Raw genomic sequence first — 21391 nt, 5'->3', positions numbered from 1 at the left:
ATATTTGTGAACAGCCGTTATACCGGATGTGATTTGAAATTAGTTTTTTTTTTTTTTTAAATAAAAATAAATAAAAATACTTTTACGTTTCAGTTTTTAAACGACAGTTTGTTTGATTGATCACTTAAGATAGCTGAATAAATTAATAAAAAGCTTTCCTAAAACTAACGAAAAGACGCTTAGAAAAAACCAAAAACTCGCATGGTCCACATCACAGCTGTCAGGAAACACATCCGGTGTTGAAGTTTCAAAATAAAACCATACGTCTGAGTTATTTAACACGGACGCAAACGTCAACCCTTAAAGTTGAAGGAATAATAACATAAAGACTGCATGAGAATGTGAAAATAATAAAGAAGAAATGAGCGCGGAAACTAACACATATTTATTCAGTCTGGCTTTTATGTAGGGTTTAACAATTTTATTACTTACCTTTTAATTGTAATATTAATTTAAATGCTGCTTTATTATTTTAGCAATTTTAAATGTTATCTTATTATATTTTATTTATTTATTTATCTATTCATTCATTTATTCATTTTATTTATCTACTCAGTTTTTATTGATATTTTTAGCCTTAGTTTTATTTTCAACTCTTATCCTTTCCCTTTTAAAAACTATTTTAACTATTTGTACTCATAATTAATTTTTATGTTTAACTTACTTTAATAACTCATATTTTATTGTTGGTGTGCATTGGTCTCCATTTTAGTCTCCATTCTATTATATTTTTATTTTTATTTTATCAGTACTATTTTTATTATTATCATTATTATTTTTTGCCCTTAATATGTCTTGCCATTGTTTTACTTCTGCTTCTTTCTTGTTTTTCAATCGCTGTAAAGCACTTTGGGTTGCATTTGATTTGTATGAAATGTGCTTATATCATAGACTGTATAAAATAGGCTTCTATAAATAAAGCTTGATTGATTGATGTCCATGAGCTTTTTCATATAGGGACTTTTATTGTGAAATATGTATTTGTGAATAGCCGTTATACCGGATGTGATTTGAAATGAGTTTTTTCGTTTTTTTTTATTTTTTACAGTCTATGTTTTTTTACAGTCTATGGTTTTTTTTCATATAAAATAAATTAAACCAATTATCACCTTCAATTTTTTTCAACGAGAATTTCTTTGATTAGTCAATTAAGATGGAAGCATAAATCAAGAAAATTATTTTCTAAAACTAACGAAAAGAGAAAACGGTTGGAAAAAAAAGCAGTTGAACTACATTACCCATGATGCAATTGCTGTCTTTCGCTCTCGCGGGCTTTGTTTTGATATGGCGGCAGGCTTCGAAACTTTAGTTTGTCATGATTTTAAATTGCACTTTTCCCCTCCTTTAACACCGCGTGACACCTATGACGAAGGTAAATCATGGGTTTTTTACACTTTAATAGTAGTTAAGGATTTAAATAGCACGTCAACATGATTTAACTCGACGTTTAACAACTTTTTATGTCTGTATGTGTTGTAACTTTATCAGCTGGAGAATATCAATATGGAGGCAAGCCTTTTAAATGCACCAAAATGTGTCTGTTATGAAACTATAAGGACATATGAAGTATAAAATGGCCTTGGTGTATATTGTATCATACTACGAACGTTACTGCCGTATTATGGTTTATTGTTGCTAACCAACAGACCAACCGTCACTCTGTAGCTGTCGTGACATTCTGGAGTTAAAGGCTTTAAAACAGATACTCACTGTTATTTAAACTTAAACTTCTCTCTATTTATAGTTTCCTCAGCACATCCTCTAAGTTTATTCACGGTGTGTTTAACCTCTAACCTGTCACTATAATCTGTCTCTCAAATCCCAGATTAGCGAGCCCTGCATGAGACAGCGCCGTCATCATGTCATCTCCAGCCGGGCTCCAGTCCTCGCAGGCAGCAGACTTCCTGGCCAGGTGGATGCCAAGTAGCACCAGAGCCGGGGTGATCCTTAAACCCTGCTCGGACTTGGCTGGCTCCATGCGGCACATCTCTGCCGTGGGATCCCCTCCCCTGGAGCCGGACGACTCCTTTGCCTCTGATTTCGCTCCTCTGCCGGGCTCTGCAGACAGCAGCTGGGTAGGTGGGGATGGATGTGTGCGGTCGCCTGGAGAAGAGAGGACCGGGGCTGACAGGGTGGTGAACGGGCAACCACCACCTGCTGCTGCTCCGAGGGAGTCAAATGGAGAGCTGGACAGTTTGGATGAGATGGCAAACACATCACAAGACTTGCCTCTAAAGATGAAGCTAGAACAGGTAAATACTTAAAGCTCCTGCGAGGAGTTTTTGAGTGATTATGAAACAGGCTGAAATCAACAACCATGCCTCTTCATGACCCTCAAAATCAATCAAAAACCATTAGAAAATATTTGAACAGTTTCTGTTTTATAGTTTTTAAAGCCTGAAACAGCTCAGAGGGGGTAGGTGTCAGACGAGGTGATCACTTCGTCCACAGGGGGCGCCAAAGTAAACAGAAAGTTCCTCACAGGAGCTTTAATGCATTTCATAACTTGTCATCTCTGGTACTTTTAAGTAATGTCAGTGTTTATTTTAAGGGCTGTGACGTGTGTGACTCACCTGTAAGAAATAATAATAATAATACATTTTATAATCAATACAAGCAAGGAACACAAATCAAACAAAACAATCACAAATGAAAAGCTTACTTAAAAAGGTGAGTTTTTAATAGAGATTTGAATATAAAAGGGTCAGAGCAGTTTTGCATATGAGTGGGGAGAGAGTTCCAGAGGGCGGGGGGCGGCTATGGAGAAGGCTCTGTCCCCCCAGGTTCGGTTCTTGGTTCTGTGAGGTGGAGACTGGAGGGTTGGCATGTGAGGAACGCAGGTTACAGGAAGGAGTGTGATGGTGGAGGAGGTCAGTGAGGTAGGAAGGGGCCTGCTGGTCGAGGAGGAGGATTTTAAACTGTATGCGGTAGGGTAAGGGGATGGGGAGCCAATGAAGATGTTGGAAGACGGAAGGGTGATGTGGTCACGGTGAGGAGGCATGCAGCAGAGTTCTAACTGTATTGCAGTTTATGGAGGACTTTGGAAGATGTTCCGTAAAGGATGCAGAGGAAGAGAGGAATGGACGGAGGCAGGCGGGCGGTGTTTCTGAGGTGGAAGAAGGCTGTTTTAGTGAGCTGGGTGACGAGGTGTTGAAAGGAAAGGTTGCAGGAGACAGAGTGGAGTTATTGAATGTGAGACTGAAATTTGGAATGGGATCTGTGAGGGACTTAAGTGTGAGTTTTCTTGATATCCTTTGGAAGGGTGCACAAATTGGATGGAAATGAACACTTCAAGCTACCTGCAATCGACGGCTCTCATCAATCTGCTGAAAGAAACGTCTACTTCATCACTTTGCAGCTGATTTTCTAAACCTTAAAGACATTGTGACACTTCCTAATGATACTTAAAGAAGTTTTATCTGACAAGGAAGCCTTTAATGACAGTCTGAGGCTGAACTACACCTTATTTTATAGCTTATATCAGACCAATATAAGTTGTTTAATATGAGGGTTAAAGAGTCTTGTTTCGATTATATCACAGCGTCTTAGTTACTTAATAATCCCCACCTCCAGTGCTCACAGACCAACACCAACTCTCTCCTCTCCCTGCTTACATTCGTACAGTTCACCTCAGGGTAGTCTATTTGTGCTGGCACATACTCAACTAAGTGAAAGAGGTGTGTGTGCATGCGATGGAGAAGAAAGCACAAAGGTGGTGGGCTGCCAGACGCAGATGATTGAGCATATTAGCAAACACTGAGGAGGAATTACAGACGGTGTGAGGTCACTGCCGGTTAATTACATTGACAGGTCCTGTAAACAAAGGCCAAAGGAACAGCTAAGTGTCTTAGAGCCCCCTTAAAAAGCACAGAGATACTTTCAATAAGAGTGTTAGCTAGTGATGCAACAATCTGACTTGGGACACCAGACTGCCCTCAGATCTGATGCAGTATTAGTCTCCAGTTTGTCTGTAGTTGTCACTTTGCAGAGATCCGACCACTTTTTGAAACATCGCCTTTGAATTTGTTGGTGTAGCTTCATAGAGATCCAGATAATCTAACAGGTTGCATCCATTTTACCAGGCAGTGTACTCTCATCCTTCTTTCCTCCAGCAGCATAGATGCCCGGTGAGCTGCTTATGTATGACGTTTTGGCACACATGAACGCACTCATAGAATTAAGCTAAATAGATTGGCCCCATTGTAGGTGATCCAGCGATCAGAGAGCGGATGTCACAATCGAATCATGCCCCTGTAGTGTTCGCTGCATCACAGATTAAAACAAAATACTCTATTCTTCTCTCCTCTGTTTGTTTGTCCAGTTGAGGAAATGGCAGCAGCACATGCAGGAGCAGCTCAAAGCTCACCAGCTGGAGGAGCTGCTGCGTCTGCAGGAGGAGCAGCAGAGGCTGCTGGGATTGATGAATGGATCGCAGGACTGCACCGAAGGTGAGAAGCTGCAGAGTGCCCGGCCTCCTTACACTCAATCCTAGCTTCTTCATTCTTGTATTGTTCCTCTAAAGCTGCATGAAGTGACGGTAACCTGTCGTTACACAGTGACCCCATACAGCCGCTATATGAACTGCCATAGGGTCCAACAGGGCTCCACCTGTGGCCTCCGTCAGGAACAGGAGCCGTCACCAGCAAGGAGACGGGCTGAGCTACAGAGAGGCCGGAACTATGAGGAGACTGAGGATGAGGAAGAGGGTGAGAATATTATGTGTTTAGTTTTTGTATTTACTTTAAAAGTACAGCAGCCAACACAACCCTGATCGTTCTTTCATTTTATTGTTGGCATGATCGTGGAGATAAATCCCCTCTCTGTGTTTCCTGCAGGATCATGGGACTCCAGAGACGGCGACCAGGAGCAGAGTTTGGATGCCAGCCGTTTTCATGAGCACGATGACACCTTAATACCAAGTAACAGAGAAGCTTTGAATCAGATGAACAGAGCTAAAGGAGATGACGAGTTCTCTGACAGGTAAAGCCAATGCTCTGATTCTCTGATATTTAATATTAAGTGAGGAGAGAGTTTAACAACTCATGTTGATGCATACATTTATATAATGTGTGTCTTCGTCTTCAGACCTATAAAGGCAGGAATCGGGGTTCAGAAGAGGACGTTTGAGGAGCTGTTGGAGGAGCAGCTGAGGCTGGAGGAGCAGAGGCTGAGAGGCAGCCGACAACAGCAGGTGAGAGAATTTAACAAGGGTCTTCTAGGGAATCCTAGAAAGTAGATTATGGACAGAACTTTGTCATATTGGTGCATCAAAAATGTAGTTTTCAGATAAGCATTACATTTTTGAAATCAGAAAAAATGTTCTGTCTTCTTTGTAAGTTCTGATCGTTGAATTCCAAGAACGTGTGCAACTCTTTCCAAATCCTTGTGCTCTTCAACATTTCCAGACAGTTTCTGAAAGTCTCTTAGAGTTCTGTGTTTTGGGGCTTTTTTTTTTTGTTGCTTTTATTGATAGTAAAGCTGGAGAGAGACAGGGAATGTGGGGAGTAGAGAGTGGGGGAAGACATGCAGCGAATGGTGGAGACTGGAATTAAACCTGCAGCCACTGCAACGAGGTCTATAGCCTCTGTATATGGGGCACGAGCTTAGACCGCTAGGCCAACGGCACCCCCCGAAAGTCGAATCTTTTTTTTTATTCAAACATTTTTTTATTGATTTTCTCACAGAAAAACAATCATTTCCAAAATTAGAAGTTGGTACATTTTCCTTTTTTAAGGAACAAAAAAACACAGACAATATGAAATACAAAACAACAAATAACCCCCCGCCCCCCGACACATACTCTCTCCAGATCAACTGGATAGAACTCCAAACATGGAGAATATAAGACGAGTAACAAGTTGAGTCTTTTTTTTTTTTTTTTTTTTTTTTTTTTTTTTTTTTTTTTTAACTTAGTTTTTATTTTGGTTTAGGCAAGTTAAACATTCATTTATACATCTTTACTGTATCTGTTGCTATATGGTTACATAAGATATAATAGAAAATAAACAAAACACAGAAGACATACCTTTAAATGAATGAATTAATAAATAAGAGTAAATAAAACATATGTAGAGAGATAATAGAAAAGGAAATGAAGGAAAAAATAGAAATAAAAATAAAAAGAAGTGAATAAATAAAAGAAGCTAAAAAGAGCACATCACTCCACCAACACATTCAAGGCAGGGCTCCACCTTCCGACAAACACATCCCTCTGTAGCCTCACTGAGTATGTTATCTTTTCCATCAGATGGATTTCAGAAACCTTTTCAATCCATAAACTGAGTGACGGGGGCTCCGGTTTTAACCACTTAATCGTGATACATTTGACTGCTGCTGTCAGCAGTATTTGTAGGAGGTATTTTTTGGCTCTTCCTTCAATTCCCCGTGGTGTTACACCCAGTAATGCAACTCTCGGATCCTTTGGGAAATCTTGTTTGAACACTTCTTTTAGCTTCCCGAAAACACCATCCCAAAATGTTTTTATTCTGGGGCATGTCCAGAATACGTGTGTGTGGTTGCCCAAATGTGCACCACAGTTTCTCCAGCACTGATTTGAGTGAGATGAGCCCATCTTGGCAACTATTTCTGGAGTCCTAAAGAATCTTGATATTACCTTCCACTTAAATTCCCTCCATACGTTTGAGTTGGTGACTAGATGTGCCTCTGAGCATATTTCCTCCCATAAGTCCTGTGAAATATCAATATTCATCTCGGTTTCCCACCGCTCCCTTATATGTAATGTGTTATTGAAATTCATGTCTACAAATATTTGGTAAAAATGACGTATTAATTTCCTTTCCCCGCTTCCTAATAGCAGATTTATCAAGAATATTTCTATTGTGGATGGTTTCATAACTCTCTCCCATTCTGCATGTTTTGTTAAAAAGTTCCTCAGCTGTAAATATCTGAAAAAGTCTGTGTTTGGAAGAATGAATTCCCCTCTCAACTGTTCGAATGACTTAAGGCTGCCATCTTTATGGAGTTGGTATAGATTAGTGAGCCCATATTCCGACCATTTTCTAAAGCCTGTATCTATACGGGAGGGTACAAAGTCCTTTATGTATCCAATATCTGTTAATGCTGAAATTACTTTGGGTAATCCAAACGAAGCCTTTACTTTCTTCCAAATTTTTAATGTCATTCTAGTCCATTCACCCATGTCAGTTTCTTTAAAAGATACATCCATGAAAGGCAGGACCTTCAGGGGCCAAGCACATGAACTCTTTTCTATATTGAGCCAACGGGTACATGCAGAATCTTGAATCCATATTGTTAAAGGTTTTAGCTGTGCAGCCCAGTAATAATACTTGAAATTCGGGACATTCAGTCCTCCGTGTTGTTTGGATAACTGTAGTGTTTTGAGTCTGATTCTTGGTCGTCTTTTTTGCCATATAAATTTTGAAATAAGCCTATCCAAGTTATCAAATGTAGACTGAGGAATTTCAATAGGTAACATCTGAAATGGGTATAGGAGCCGAGGAAGCACATTCATGCGTACACTCTCAATACGACCTAACATAGAAAGGGGAAGTGTAGACCAACGGTCCAAATCTTTACTAATATTTTGAATCAAGCTTTTGTAATTTGCCACATATAAATTCTCCAGCACTAGAGGAATTTTAATACCAAGATATTTAATGCCATCCTTGGGCCATTTAAATCCACTATGGAGTTTTGTTGTTTGTGGAATTTTAGCGCTAATATCCATGGCCATCGTTTTGTCCACATTTACTTTATAACCTGAAAAGTATCCGTAAGTTGAGATAAGGTCCATTAAGTATGGAATTGTTGTTGAAGGTTCAGTTAAATACAAAAGCACATCATCTGCATACAATGATAATTTATGTTGCTCGTCATCTATCGTCAGTCCTTTTATATTATTGTCATCTCTGATAAGCTGTGCTAATGGTTCAATACTAATGTCAAACAGCAAGGGCGACAAAGAACAGCCCTGTCTGTAGCCGCGTTCTAGATTGAATCTGTCTGATAAGAATCCATTTACTTTAACTGCTGCTTGTGGGTTGGAATATAATGTTTGTATCCACCTAATAAAGTTTGGACCGAAATTGAAACGTTTCAGTGTTTGGAATAAGTATTGCCAGGAGACTCGGTCAAAAGCCTTCTGGGCGTCGAGAGATAGTATCATCGCTTCTCTGTCCTTGACTATTGGATGAGTCATTAGGTTAAGTAATCTTCTGATATTATCACCATAGTATCTACCTGTAATAAACCCGGTCTGATCGGGATGAATGATTTTTGTGATAACTTTATTGACACGCCTCGCTAGAATGGTTGTTAATATACGTAGGTCTGTATTCAACAGTGATATGGGCCTATATGATTCGCATTTGGTAGGATCCTTACCATCCTTGTGTATCACAACTATAGTCGCCTCCTTCCAGGAGGGGGCCAAAGTTTCTGATTGTAGGGCATGGTGATAAGCTTTCAATAATAAGGGTGACAATTTATCTTTGAATTTTTTGTAAAATTCATTACCATAGCCATCTGGTCCAGGGCTTTTATTATTTTTTAGTGTAGAGATTGTTTGTTGTATTTCCCATTCTGTGATTGGTTCATCGAGCTCTTTCGCCATGGATTCAGGAAGCTCATTTAACTTAATATTTTTCAGGAAACTTGACAGCTCGTCATTTTCTGTACAGGTGTCCTTATTTTCATACAGAGATTTATAAAATTTAGCAAAGGACTCTGAAATTTCATCCGGTTTTGTGAGAGTTAAATTATCACTCTTTAATTTCTGTATTATTCTAGATGACTGCTGTTTTTTAAGTCTTAGTGCTAACAGTCTGCTTGCCCTATTACCATTTTCATAATATGTTTGTTTGGTGAACCTTAAATTTACTTCGACCCTTTCTGTGATTAAGTTATTCAGATCTCTGCGAGTGTTTTTAAGAGCATTAAGTATAATGTGGTTTGGTGTTTTTTTGTGTTGTTGTTCGAGTTGTCTTATATTTTCTTCTAACTCGCGTTGTTTTGCTTCCCTCTTCTTCTTTTTCATGCTGGCAAATGCAATAATACGACCTCTGATATAAGCCTTAGCACAATCCCATATAGTGAGTGGTGAGGTTTCAGGTGAAACATTTGTATCGAGGTAGAATTCCAGCTCAGTTGTTACAAACGAGATGAATTCCTTATCATTTAAAAGCGATGCATTAAATCTCCATTGTTTTGATGTTGGCATGTGGCCAATATCCCATAGTACTACAAGAGGTGCATGATCAGATAAAGTAATTGGTAAAATTTCTATGTCTTTTATCCTGTGTAACTCTGCTTTGGGGGTAAAAAAAAGATCGATTCTGGAGTAAGATGAGTGTCTGTGTGAGTAGAAGGTATAATCTCTAGCCCTGGGGAACCTACTCCTCCAGATGTCCACCAATCCCGACTCCATAGATAGGTGTTTAAGCATTTTACTCATTCTTGAAGTGGGAGTTTTTGGGGAGGGTTGTCTATCCATAAACTGGGACATAACACAGTTGAAGTCCCCTCCCAATAGTAGGATACCAGAGCTAAGCGATAATATTGTGTTAAAGATCTTGCTAATAAAGCCAGGCTCATCCTCATTTGGAGCATATATATTCATAAGGGTTACTTGTATTCCATCAACAAATCCTATTACGAGAATAAATCTCCCTTCAGGATCTTTATGGACAGCGGTTGGAGCAAAGTTAACCTGTCTATGTATTAAAATAGATACTCCTCTTTTTCTACCTGAAGGGTGTGATGAGTAGAACACTTTGTCTGCCCAAGAATGTTTTAGTTTTTCATGTTCTGTTTCTGAAAGGTGGGTCTCCTGTAAGAACGCTATCTGACAGTTGACTCCTTTCAGTTGATTAAGGACTTTCTTCCTCTTTATAGGACTGTGGAGGCCCTTGACATTATAGCTTATAACCTTAAGTGGACCCATGGTTTATGATAAGAAGCGGGTTCAACATTATTTTTGCCATTGCGCAGTATGATAAAAGGAGGAGAAAAATACAGGAGGAGTGATCAAAGGTGGGAGGAAGTATTTGGTATCGTGTATGCTCTTTTGAGTACAGGTCAGTGAGTGGCCTAAGGTAAGTATTATCAGAATTATTGGTAGGTAGTGATGGCGGAGCAGTGCATCTAAAAAAAGTAAGAAGATAAAATACATATGTAGGTAAACGTACAGATACAGCTAAATCAGTGTAAGTAGAATAATTAGTGATTAAGGATACGACATTACAATCACTGTAGTATTTATCCAGTAACATAAGACATTTCAAAAAGGATAATGTAGAAAATATCTTTCTTTGTTGCTCTTATTATTATGGTAGGATCCCTGGGGAACATTGGGATCTGTACAGGTAGAACTGAACATAAAACTAGATGAACAATGAACATAGCCGGCGTTAGTGTCCGGTCAGCCCTAAAGGGGCAGGTGCACAGACTGCTAGTCAAAATTAGCAGCTGTGTGAACAGTCTTGCAAAGTCCTTGCCTTTCATTGGTGATAGAACCAAGCGTAGAACAATTCAGTTCCCCGCAGAACCACCAAATAAGACATATAAAAGAGAACAACACAGTAACCTTAATATTCCAACTATCTAAGTATACTGAACTTGTAGGCTTAATGTAAAAGTGAAATTTAGGCATAACCATGGCATTTGGAAACAATAAAATTAAGGCAATTACCAAGAAATTAAGTGTGAGCTGTATGGCTACGTCTCTTGTTAAATAGTATGGATAAATACTCGTCTAGATAATCAATTTAGCTCAGACAGGAGTGGACCTCCATGTCTCCAAACTTGGCGCACACATACAGCGCAAGAGCGCGCTGATTTACCCGTACACTAAGCATCCATAAGGGATTTCCACATTACACCAAGCCTATGTTTAAAGTGATAACCACAAAGCACAACGATAACAAATGCAAAAGTGTTTAAATTGTCAATACGAACCAGCGTTATAGAGCTGTTGGTGCCGTTTATAGACATGTCCGTGTCCCTATCTAAGCATGATGTGGGTACGTTTTGTCACTTGTCCATCTCCGTTCCTGGGATGACAATCCTCTTTACATAGTCCATGGCTTTGGTAGCATCCATAAACTCCTTCTCTTCGTTGTTGTGGGAGATGCGGAATCTGGCTGGAAAAAGTATTCCATAACGCACCCCTGCTCTTCCTCGAAGCATTTTCCTGACATCCGTAAAGGCCGCCCTGGCTTTAGCAACGTTGGCTGTGTAGTCCGGGAATATAGCGATTGGACTGCCGTTGTAGTTAAGCTGACCTCCGCGGTCACGGGCTTTTCTCAGGATATCCATAGCATCTCCATCGTTGTGTAGTTTGGCGATGATTACGCGCGGCTTGTCTCCCGGCCGTCTCTGTGTCAGACTGCGGTGTGCGCGCTCGACCAGCACGTCTTTTTCCATCTGGAAAACTTCCTTCAAAAGTTCGGAGACTGCTGTGGGAGAGCTTGATCCTGGTCGCTCGGCGACCCCCATAATCCGAATATTACCCCTCCTCATTCTCCCCTCCATGTCCTCACATTTTTCTTTCAAATCTTCCACTTGTTTCTTGAGGTCTGTAACGGTGCTTTGTACCGTTACAACTTCGTCGGACCATGTTGACAGTCCCTCCTCGACGGCAGTGACATTAGCTTTCACATGGTCCATTTCTGCACGAATTGCTCTTGTGTTGTTTGAGATTTCGGATTTAACTGATATTATCTCTTGACGTATGTGATCAAAATCATCCGCCAGAGCTCTCTTCAACTCCTCTCTTATTGCAGAGGATATGTCTTGCCTTATAGAAGAGAGGATATCAGCTTTAATTGATGCGGTATCCATGTTTGCAGTTGCCGCTGGTGAGGGAGGGGTCAGCGCGGGGTTACCTGAACTCTTCTCCGAGGAGGTGTTGGGCCTTGAGTTGGACGGACCGTTGTATTTGTATTTTCTCAGATTTGACGCCATCCACGTCGATGTAACTGGCCTTTTGTCTTCTTCTGATTGATAGGTGGTATAATGTGAGCTTTTTGTGGGCTAATTAGAATGTTAGTGTTGTTTAAATATGTAATTAGTAAGGATTCTGCAGGAGCCCTGAAAAGTACGTCTCACTCCATTTGTCGCTCACTAGCGCCCCCCCAAGTTGAGTCTTTTGAATCGTTTCCTGGTGACCGCTTTGTTGGTTGCTGCAACTGTAACAGAATATCGTCTTCATGTTGAATATTTTCCCTTGTCTGGTTACAGAGATATAACCCTGAATCATTTCTTTGATAATTCATAACCAAGAATCCTTTTTCGTCTCTACTCATACCCCTACTACATGCACTCTTCCATTTTGGTACATTTACAAAATATGAATATGCACTAAGTAGTTTATGATGTAAAGAAAAAACAAACCACTGTTATGTTCTTCCAACAAAATCCTCTCCACATCCTGGAGATGGTGGCTGATTGCTGTCTGTTATATGCATCTCTTCTGTCTTTTTTCACTTCACATCATTCACTTTGTGTGTCGTCGTCACTACAGGACCAAGATGGAGCTGAAGCCGCACACGCTCCTCCAAAGAGAGCTTTCCTGAAGCGAGGCGAGGGCCTCTCCAGATTTACCAACAACCGAAAAGCCTCCTCACCAAAAACAGACATAAAGAAAGATCCTAAACCACAACCCCAGTCCAGAGTCCTGTCCCGCAGCAAGTCAGAGCCTGTATCGTTCCAGAGAGGCGGGTCTAACGGGGTCCAGAGGCTTCCTGTGCAGCGTAAAACCGCCTCACTCAACAAGGAGAACAGACTGAAAGGTGTCAGTTCCCCTCCTCAGGACATCAGAGCGGAGAGTAAAGCGGCTCGGACTAAGGTTCTTGGTAGTCATCAGAGACTGAACACGGACGCACAGAAGCCCCTTCAAATGGACTCACAACGCCAACACGAGGAGAACAACAGGAAGGGGGGTCCGCCAGCTCAGGCGTTCTCTCGGAGCAGTGGTCCCAACATGAAGCCGAACCCTGTAACCAAACAGGTGGGCGTGTTCACCGGGACCGTCAGGACTGAGAGGGAGGCTGCCAGAGAGAGGAGTTCCAGCTCAAGGGAAGAATCAGCGGAGGAAGGAACCGGGTCAGAAGGAGAGGGAGGAGGAGGAGGAGGAGGAGGAGGAGGAGGAGGAGGAGGAGGAGGAGGAGGAGGAGGAGGAGGAGGGGTTCCCCAGGAATCGTTCGAGCTGTCGTTCCAGGAGAAGCTGCGGTGCTGGGACGGCGACCTGCAGCTGGAGAACATGGAGCTGGGAGAGTTTGAGCTTCTGGAGCAAGCAGCCGAGGAGCTGTCCTTCTCCTCCAACTCCTCCTTCGTCATGAAGGTGATTGATTCAGCTCAGGAGAGATTCCTGTTTGTGTCATGATCGATTACTGTGAAATCCAAAATCAAGCAGTTCCATTTCAAAGCAGACAGTTGTATTTTCCTAATGACAAATGATCAAATAATGTCGTATCTGAAAATCTGAAAAGAGCTGAAGAGCACATTTTAGATCCTTGTTGAGGCTCGATTCTCTCTAACACTTGGAGCCTGGTTTAGTTAAGACCTTCCTTTAAACTCATCTTTGTTGGTGTGTATTTGAGCTACTTTCTGCAGCGCCCCTAGTGGCCAATCATCTGCTATTATACTTGAAGAATCAGAGCCTGTTTCCCTTTTATCCGGTGCCAGGTTGATTAATTGTTTAATTTAATCTGGATCAGAACAATCCCGTCTTTTTCTGCCCGGAGTAGGCTAATCCATTTTACTTTGTGCTACTTTTTAATAACAACACTGAACTGGATCAGTGTGATCCAAACAAAGACTTTTTAAGGTTTCCTAATCTGGATTACCTTTCGCTTTAAACAGGATTTCATATCACAATGTAGGCTAACAGCACAGTTTAGCACAAGAACCAATGATGAGGGAGAGGAGACACAAGAAGACAAATACAGAACAACAAATGAATGAGAGCGATCACATTTGAACTTCACAAGGTTAAATGTAGGGCCCAGATCAAGATTGGTGACTTGATCTAATCTTAATTTGTTTTAGGAGGCTCCTGCAGAGTAGAAGGTGATGGAGGGAGAGTGACACAGAGCATACAGCTGTAACATATAAATACAGAGACTACAAAAATAATATAACAATAATGACCAACAGGTTTAAAATAATGCTAATAATATAAAACAAATACAATTCAACTCATAAATTCAATTAGTTAAATTATATGTTTTATTTTGTACATTTCTATATTTTTGCTGTGTGTTTAGCTTTAGCTGTTTTAAGTTTCAGAGCTGTGCTAGTTAGTATTTTCCATGTTAACCTTTCTCAACTCAACTTTATTTATAAAGCACCTTTTATACAAACAAGCATGCAGCCTAAAGTGCTTCACAAAGAACAGAGAGACAGAAAACAACAGAAATGGAAGATATAATCATTAAAAAATACTTCAAAATAAAATAAAATCAACTCAGTAAAATTAATAAAATAAGTAAGAGTAGAAAGATAAATTAAAAATCTAAAGAAATAAATAGATTACTAGATAAATTACTGTCCTTTTTTTTTCTTTTTTGGGGCTTTTACACCTTTTATTTATTTATTTCACTTTTATTTTACCAGGTAAGTCAATTAAGAACCAATTCTCATTTACAATAACGACCTGGGACCTTATTGATGGAGGGAGAGGACAGTGGATAGTTTAGGAAACTGGGAGAGAGTCGGGGAATGACATGTGGGAGAGGAGCCACAGGCTGGATGCAAACCCGGGCCGCCCGCTACATGGGGGTGTAACTTAACCAGTAGGGCAAGTCCACGCCCACTAAATGAATGTTCTTGATACAATGATTATAATAATGGAAGAGGATGAACGAGACACAAGGACCCCTCTTTTTTCTGACTGGGGACTTTAGTTTAAAGTCATCACAGATTCCTCTCGTGATTTCCTCTCATCTCTCTGCTGTTGGTGGTTTAAAAGAAATCCTCTCAAAGAAAGAGAGGAGGAGTAGAGGACTCAAGTTTTTAAAGCCAGTTTAAAGACCCGTGTGATAATGAAACATCACAGACCAGTCGATTGTTTTTGTTGAGACATGAAGTTCCCTCTCTTATCAGGAAAGAGAGAGGTGAACTGTAAGAGTTTGTTCAAATGAAACACGTCTTCCTATATTTGATGCATGCGTCTCTTCTCTTGCAGGTTCTTCAGATGGACCAGCTGCAGGCGGCCCGGGGTCACCCCCCACGACGGCTCTCCTCCACCCCCATCAAGTCCCCTCCTAAAGGCGCCCCTCAGAGACGCAGCAGCATCGGCAGCAGCGGTTGTCTGGTGGTTAGAAGCGGCGGCGTGAACTCTGAAGTGTTTGTGGTGAGAGTCAGAGACGATGCGTTCAAGGACAAACCGAGCATCAAGGATAAACGTGAAAGTGACCACAGGGAAGGAAACGACCACGTGAACTCTGATGTTTCATCCTGTGACGGCTCTGAATTTGAAGACCAGCAAGTGGCGGTCAAACCACCTTCATTACCCAGCACCCTTAGCTTTCCTGCCCCGCCGAACCTGCCGTATGATAAGCGGTCTTATCAAGACGAGGACAGCTGCAGAGACTCGGCTTCTCAGGTCGATGACGGCGAGAGCGACAGCGTCCTCAGCAACACGGACGAGTCCACTCTCATAGAGGACAGAGACGGGCTGCAGGGCCGGGTCGTGTTCGATGACAACGACACCTGGAACGACCTGGAGGACACTGCAGTCAGCTCAGCCAGTGACAGCAGAGGACACAGCCCAGTTTCCAGGGTAACAGCCAGCAGAGTCTCACCTCCGGAGCGGACTCTGCAGAGGAAGGTGGCAGCGGGCAAAGCTGTGGAGACGGATACTGGGTCAGCCAATCAGGAGGCAAATCCTGCTCCGGCCTCCCAGCTCATGACGAGGCTGTTCCCCTCTCTGAAGCCAAAGACCCAGAATGCACCTCTCCCTCCTCCTCCTCCTCTTCCTCATCATCCTCATCATCATCCTGCTGCTGCTCTGGAGTCCAAAAAGTCAGAGGAGGAGTCAGGTGAGGAGGAGACACACTTTCAGTCTTTGAAACATCACAGGCTGTCACTGCGCAGTGAAAGTGGAAACAGGAGTTCATCACACGTCCCACACGAGTGTTATCAGAATGAAGGTAGGGGTAGTGGAGCAGGTCGTTGAGGTAGGAGGGCTTTGTGGGTGAGGAGGAGGATTTTGAAATGTATTCACTGTTTGATAGGGAGCCAGTGGAGGTTTTGGAGGACGGGTGATGTGGTCACGGGAGCCAGTGTGGGTGGCAGAGTTCTGGATATCTTGTAGTTTGTTGAGTTGTTTGGAAAGAAAGCCGTAGAGGATGCTATTGCAGTAGTCGAGTCTGGAAGTGATAAAGGCGTGGACAGAGTTTCGGCGGTGGAGAAGGAGAGAGATGGACGGAGAAGGGTGATATTTTTTAGGTGGAAGAAGGCGGTTTTGGGGATGTGGTTGATGTGATGTTCCAGAGTGAGATGGGAGTCAAAGTTGATACAGAGTTTGTGAATGTGAGGACAGAGTGAGGGAAGCATTGTTGATGGAGAGGTTGAAGTTGTTGGTGGTTGTGGTGAGGTGGTGTACAACCGAGTCAGCCTGCTTCATGACTCGTACAACCACTCTCTTATCGAAGTTGTTCATGATTATGTTGAAATCGCTCAAAAACACAAAATACATTCCAGGAAACAAACCATAGAGAGGCACTGAGGACCGAGAGGATCTGGATCTATCAGGTCTATAAAAACCTGTAGCCGAAACATACCTGTCAGAAAAGACTGATTTTGATTGGCTACAGATTAAAAGAGAATAAACCCTCCCCTTAATTCTGAATCATAGATGCCATGAAGGCCCACCAAGCATCATCACTTTAGAAGACAATGATCTGGTCCTGCTGGAGGTTTCTGCCTGTTAAAGGAAGTTTGTCCTTGCCACTGTAACTTGCTAAATGCTGCAAAGTGCTCTGCTCATGGTGGATTAAGATGAGATCAGACTGAGTCCTGTCTGTAAGAGGGGACTGGATCTGATCCTGTCTTCATGTTGGGTCTTTGTTAATAATAGAACATAGAGTACGGTCTAGACCTGCTCTGTTTGGAAGGAGTCTGAGGATGATGACATTCAGGCTCAGATATTTTCTCTGTGTTGTTGTTTTGAGTTTGATGTGATTGTGTTTGTGTCTTTGTCCGCAGGTCAACAGGTCCAGTCCAGACAGCTGAGAGAGAGGCTGGTGGAGCTGGAGATCGAGATCGAGAGGTTCAGGAAGGAGAACGCAGCGCTCACCAAACTCAGACAGGAGAACGAGAGGAACCAGGAAGCTCTCAGGTGATACATCTGCAACATGGTGATACTTTAAGGGACCAAGCATTTGTCTCTCCTCACCTCTAGGATTCATGTCCACTTTTTGTTATTTTTTTTAGGAAAGAGCGTTTGGAGTTCGAGAAGATGAAGGCCGAGGAGCTCGCCAAGTTTGAGGAGCACAAGAGAGAGGAGAACAGGAAGCTTCAGAGGGAACGCAAACTGTTTGAGAAGCACGCGTCGGCTGCCCGAGCTGTGCCCGACAAGAAGGAGCGAGAAGAAATCCAGGTGACAGACGGACACATCTACCTTGCATCTTTAGAATGTGACTCTAGAAAAAGTGTGCGGCACAGGCGATGTAGTAAAGCTGTAAAGCCCTGCTCTGTGGAATCCCTGTATTATTAAGTGTGAGATCTTAAAATAGGTGGAACTTCCCTTTAATCTGTTTCCGTCCTCCCTGCCAGGTGTTGAAGCAGCAGCTGAGCTCCCTGCAGGAGGAGCTGAGGGGGAGGGAGAGCCGCTGGGCCTCCACACACGGCCGACTGCGGCAACAGGTCGACACGTTGAACCAGGAGAACGGTTCTCTTCAGGAAGAGGTGACCACCTGACCTCTGACCTTTGACCTTTGTGTCCTGTTTACACCTGCAGTCCCAATCATATTTAAAAACAATGTTATCATCAAACTACATGAGAGCTAGTCAGGCCTGCTTTGAGTTTTGTTTGAGGTTAATGGAATCTGCAGATCAGGTTCAGAGCTCACAAATCCACTCCTCTGCATCCGGACCAGTTTCAGCTGTAGCTTCAAGTCTCCCTGTGACAAACACTGATTTAAGCTCCTAAATACAAGGACAGGGTCTGAGTGTCATTATCTAGATCCAGTTTTGATAAGTGGAATAAATGGGGACTACAACTAGGAATAAAGTGTCTTTGTCCTCTCAGAAACCAGCCCCCTAACTTTTAGTGGTCTTGACTCAGAGGAACAACACGCTGTCTTTATGAGCACAGCTCTGCAAGAAAGCAAACTTCTTTCTTCAAGATTAGATGACTTAGCTGGAGCTATTGTCATGTTTGTGTATTTATTTTTAGATTTAAAGATCTCTGTCTCCTCTCATCTCAGATCAAAGTGTTGGAAAAGCTTCGGCTCAGCGCCTGGAAGAGAAGTCCGGTCAACGCAGAGACGGACAAAGGATCTAAAGACGGTCCCAAAGTGTCTGAGAGCAACGTCTCATCCGTAACCAAAGGAGTGAAGTTTGCTGTGAGCATGTTTATATATGAATATTCCCTTCCTCACTGTTGATTCAGGATGTTTTCTCTTCAATCATACATGTTTGTGATGATGGCAAACACGAAATGGTTTCCTCTCTGCGTCCTCAGAGTCCTCTCGACTCCAGAGCGAGCAGCAGCAGTCCTCCTCTCAGTATCACGGCTGCACCCTCAGGGAAGAGCTGCAGGGAGAGCAGTCAGGCCGCTGCAGGTCAGTGAAGACTTTCAGACTTCAGACTGAGATCACGTTGATTGAATGACACAAATATTCATGCATCTGCATTTTTGTTCTCCTGAACTGTTCTCTCGACTTGCAGCAGCGATGAAGAGCAGCCTGAGAAAACCATCACTGCCCATCTCCTTCTCGTCCTCCGCCTCTTCCTCTTTATTCCCGGTGAGGAGGAAAGAGGAAAAGTTGACTCCTCCTCCTCCTTCATGCAAGAGCCAGGACAAACCGCCAACCCAGGAGAAGTCTCAGGATCAATCCCCGGTTAGAAACGTTGTTAAGAGACGATTAAAGAATCAGTGTTCTAAAGACAGTTAGCTTTTACAACACATGATCATTAACTACTGTGTTTTATTCTCATTGTAGAGGACAGATTGTCTACCACAGGAACCTGAAAGCAGCGTGGCAAAGGAGCCAGAGTCAGCTCAGGAGGTGATCACACACCCTGATGGGAAGGTGAGGATGATGGACGAGATGCCGTTTGCTTTCTGTGTCTTAAAGTGACATTTTTAATATTCTGGGACTCCAATCAGAGAAATCAGAGAGCAGGACGTGTTTGTTTTTCTCCTATAAGGTTGAAAAGTTTCCCAAAGACCAAAAACATTTGCCTTCAGTCCAAGTGTTATAGCTAGGGTTGGTAGCCACGGAAAACTAGCATGAATTTGAATGTAGCATTTCCTCGGGACTCCATCTGGATTGTTTAACCAGTCCAGGTTGAAAAAACAAAAATCATCATCCAGGGAGTCACTAAAGTTTGGATTCATGTGATTCTGATTATTTCCATCTTTAAACGTCTGAGTAAAACAGACACAAAAAACTTCCACCACTTACACCTGAGAGCAGTCATCAGCTGGAGCCTCAGCTTTATGCAAACCACAGGCCAAGGCTCCACCTGGTGTTCAGAGTCAGAATTACACACAAATAACACCATGTTAAACACACACTCCAACATGTAGTGAACTTTATTTTTTTTAATAAAGAGTCTCACAAAGTGCTTCACAGACTAAAAACAGCTGCTCTTGTTTTTTTCCTCCAGATCGAGAAAGTCCTGGCGAGCGGCGACCGTCTCATCTCCTTCCCCAACGGGACCAAGAAGGAAGTTTCAGGAGACGGACAGACGGTCAAAGTGACCTTCTTCAACGGAGACACCAAGCAGGTCACAGCAGACCAGAGAGTGGTGAGAAGTTCAGACACAGCAATGCTTCTTGGGATCATTTCTAAACAAAGCCTGAGTAGTTGTTCTCATACTAGTCAGGTTAATAAAAGATGTTTGTAGTTGTTCTTGTACACTTTTCAAAATATTCTGAGGCTGATAATAGTTGTAGAAATGCTTGTTTTTGAAGGTTTAGGAAAGAGGGTTGCAGAAAAGCTACAGGCCTTCAGTCAAAGCTTCTATAATAATGGAGGGAAAGTCTTTATGAATTGATCTCTTTATCTTTAAAAGGGAAAGTTTGTTGTTCTTCATGTGTTTGCTGTGAAAGTTGAACTATTGTGAATGATAACTCTCTTTATGTCTCTGCTCCTCACGCTCAGATCTACTACTACGCTGAAGCCCAGACTACACACGTCACCTACCCTGACGGCATCGAGGTCCTGCACTTCCCCAACAACCAGACAGGTGAGAGACGATCATCAGGCAGTGAAAGTATGACTACACACAAGCTTGTCATTGTTTACACCTTTGACATCGCTGTCTCATATTTGGTCTCCAGAGAAACATTACCCAGACGGCCGGAAAGAAATCACCTTCCCAGATCAGACCATCAAAAACCTTTTCCCTAACGGCCGAGAGGAGAGCGTGCTGACGGACGGGACCATCATACAAGTCAACCCGTAAGTTAAAAAACACATCTCTAAATCCACTTACAACAACTTCAGTACAGAGTCTGCAAGGATGGTACTGAATGAACCCTTGAATGCTAACTGGGTGTGATTTTCTCTCTCAGGGATGGCATCAAGGAGATCCACTTCAACACGGGCCAGAGGGAGATCCACACGGCCGACTACAAGAGGAGAGAGTATCCTGATGGCACCGTGAAGACCGTCTACACGGACGGGAGGCAGGAAACACGCTACCCCACGGGACGGCTCAGGATCAAAGACAAAGACGGGAACATCATCGCAGACAACCGGGTGTAGAAACACGGATGGGGATGCAAAGTTTAAAGATCCTGAAAGGTCTCAGAGACTAAGACCAGAACAGTTCTACTCCTAAAGACAACCTTTTACTAAAGTCAGAGGCGGTGAATGAGTTTGAAGAAGCCTTTTTGAATACGGCTTGTTTTTATTTATGCTTCATGTTTTTCAGACTTTAAGGAGACTCACTTTGTAAAGAGGAACTCATCAGAACACCTTCAGTGTTTCAGACGCAGTGAGACTCTGACACCACAGAGAGGTGTCCTAAACTCTGCAGAAAAATCCCTTCTTCATCTCTGGCTCTGTCAGGATATTTTTAGTTTAGGGGCTTTACCACTACACTGAGTTCATGATCTGAATATTTGAAACATAACTCAGTTTCTGATTTCAGTAAAGGTCTGGGAATGATGAAAGCGGTTTGGATCAGATCCACCTCCATGTGGTGTTTTTATGTTTGTTTACAATTATTT

At 42.4% G+C, this 21391-nt stretch overlaps 1 protein-coding gene across 1 annotated transcript; it reads left to right on the top strand.

The window, feature by feature from the left end:
* Positions 1-1240: 1240 nt before the first annotated feature.
* Positions 1241-21334, top strand: cenpj (centromere protein J). Its single transcript, XM_034693553.1, has 19 exons — positions 1241-1372; positions 1826-2252; positions 4322-4448; positions 4557-4706; positions 4836-4980; positions 5086-5191; positions 12503-13321; positions 15167-16022; positions 17191-17323; positions 17419-17584; positions 17761-17892; positions 18414-18551; positions 18671-18770; positions 18877-19049; positions 19152-19241; positions 19822-19962; positions 20319-20403; positions 20498-20618; positions 20732-21334. Exons 2-19 carry the CDS (start codon positions 1860-1862, stop codon positions 20922-20924), a joined length of 4068 nt encoding a protein of 1355 aa, XP_034549444.1. The 5' UTR covers positions 1241-1372; positions 1826-1859; the 3' UTR covers positions 20925-21334.
* The last annotated feature ends 57 nt before the right edge of the window (positions 21335-21391 follow it).

Source organism: Notolabrus celidotus, chromosome 10 (assembly GCF_009762535.1).
Source record: "Notolabrus celidotus isolate fNotCel1 chromosome 10, fNotCel1.pri, whole genome shotgun sequence".
Lineage (NCBI taxonomy): Eukaryota > Metazoa > Chordata > Actinopteri > Labriformes > Labridae > Notolabrus > Notolabrus celidotus.
The sequence above is the reverse complement of the archived record's forward strand: the minus strand, read 5'-3'. Positions and strand labels throughout refer to the sequence as shown.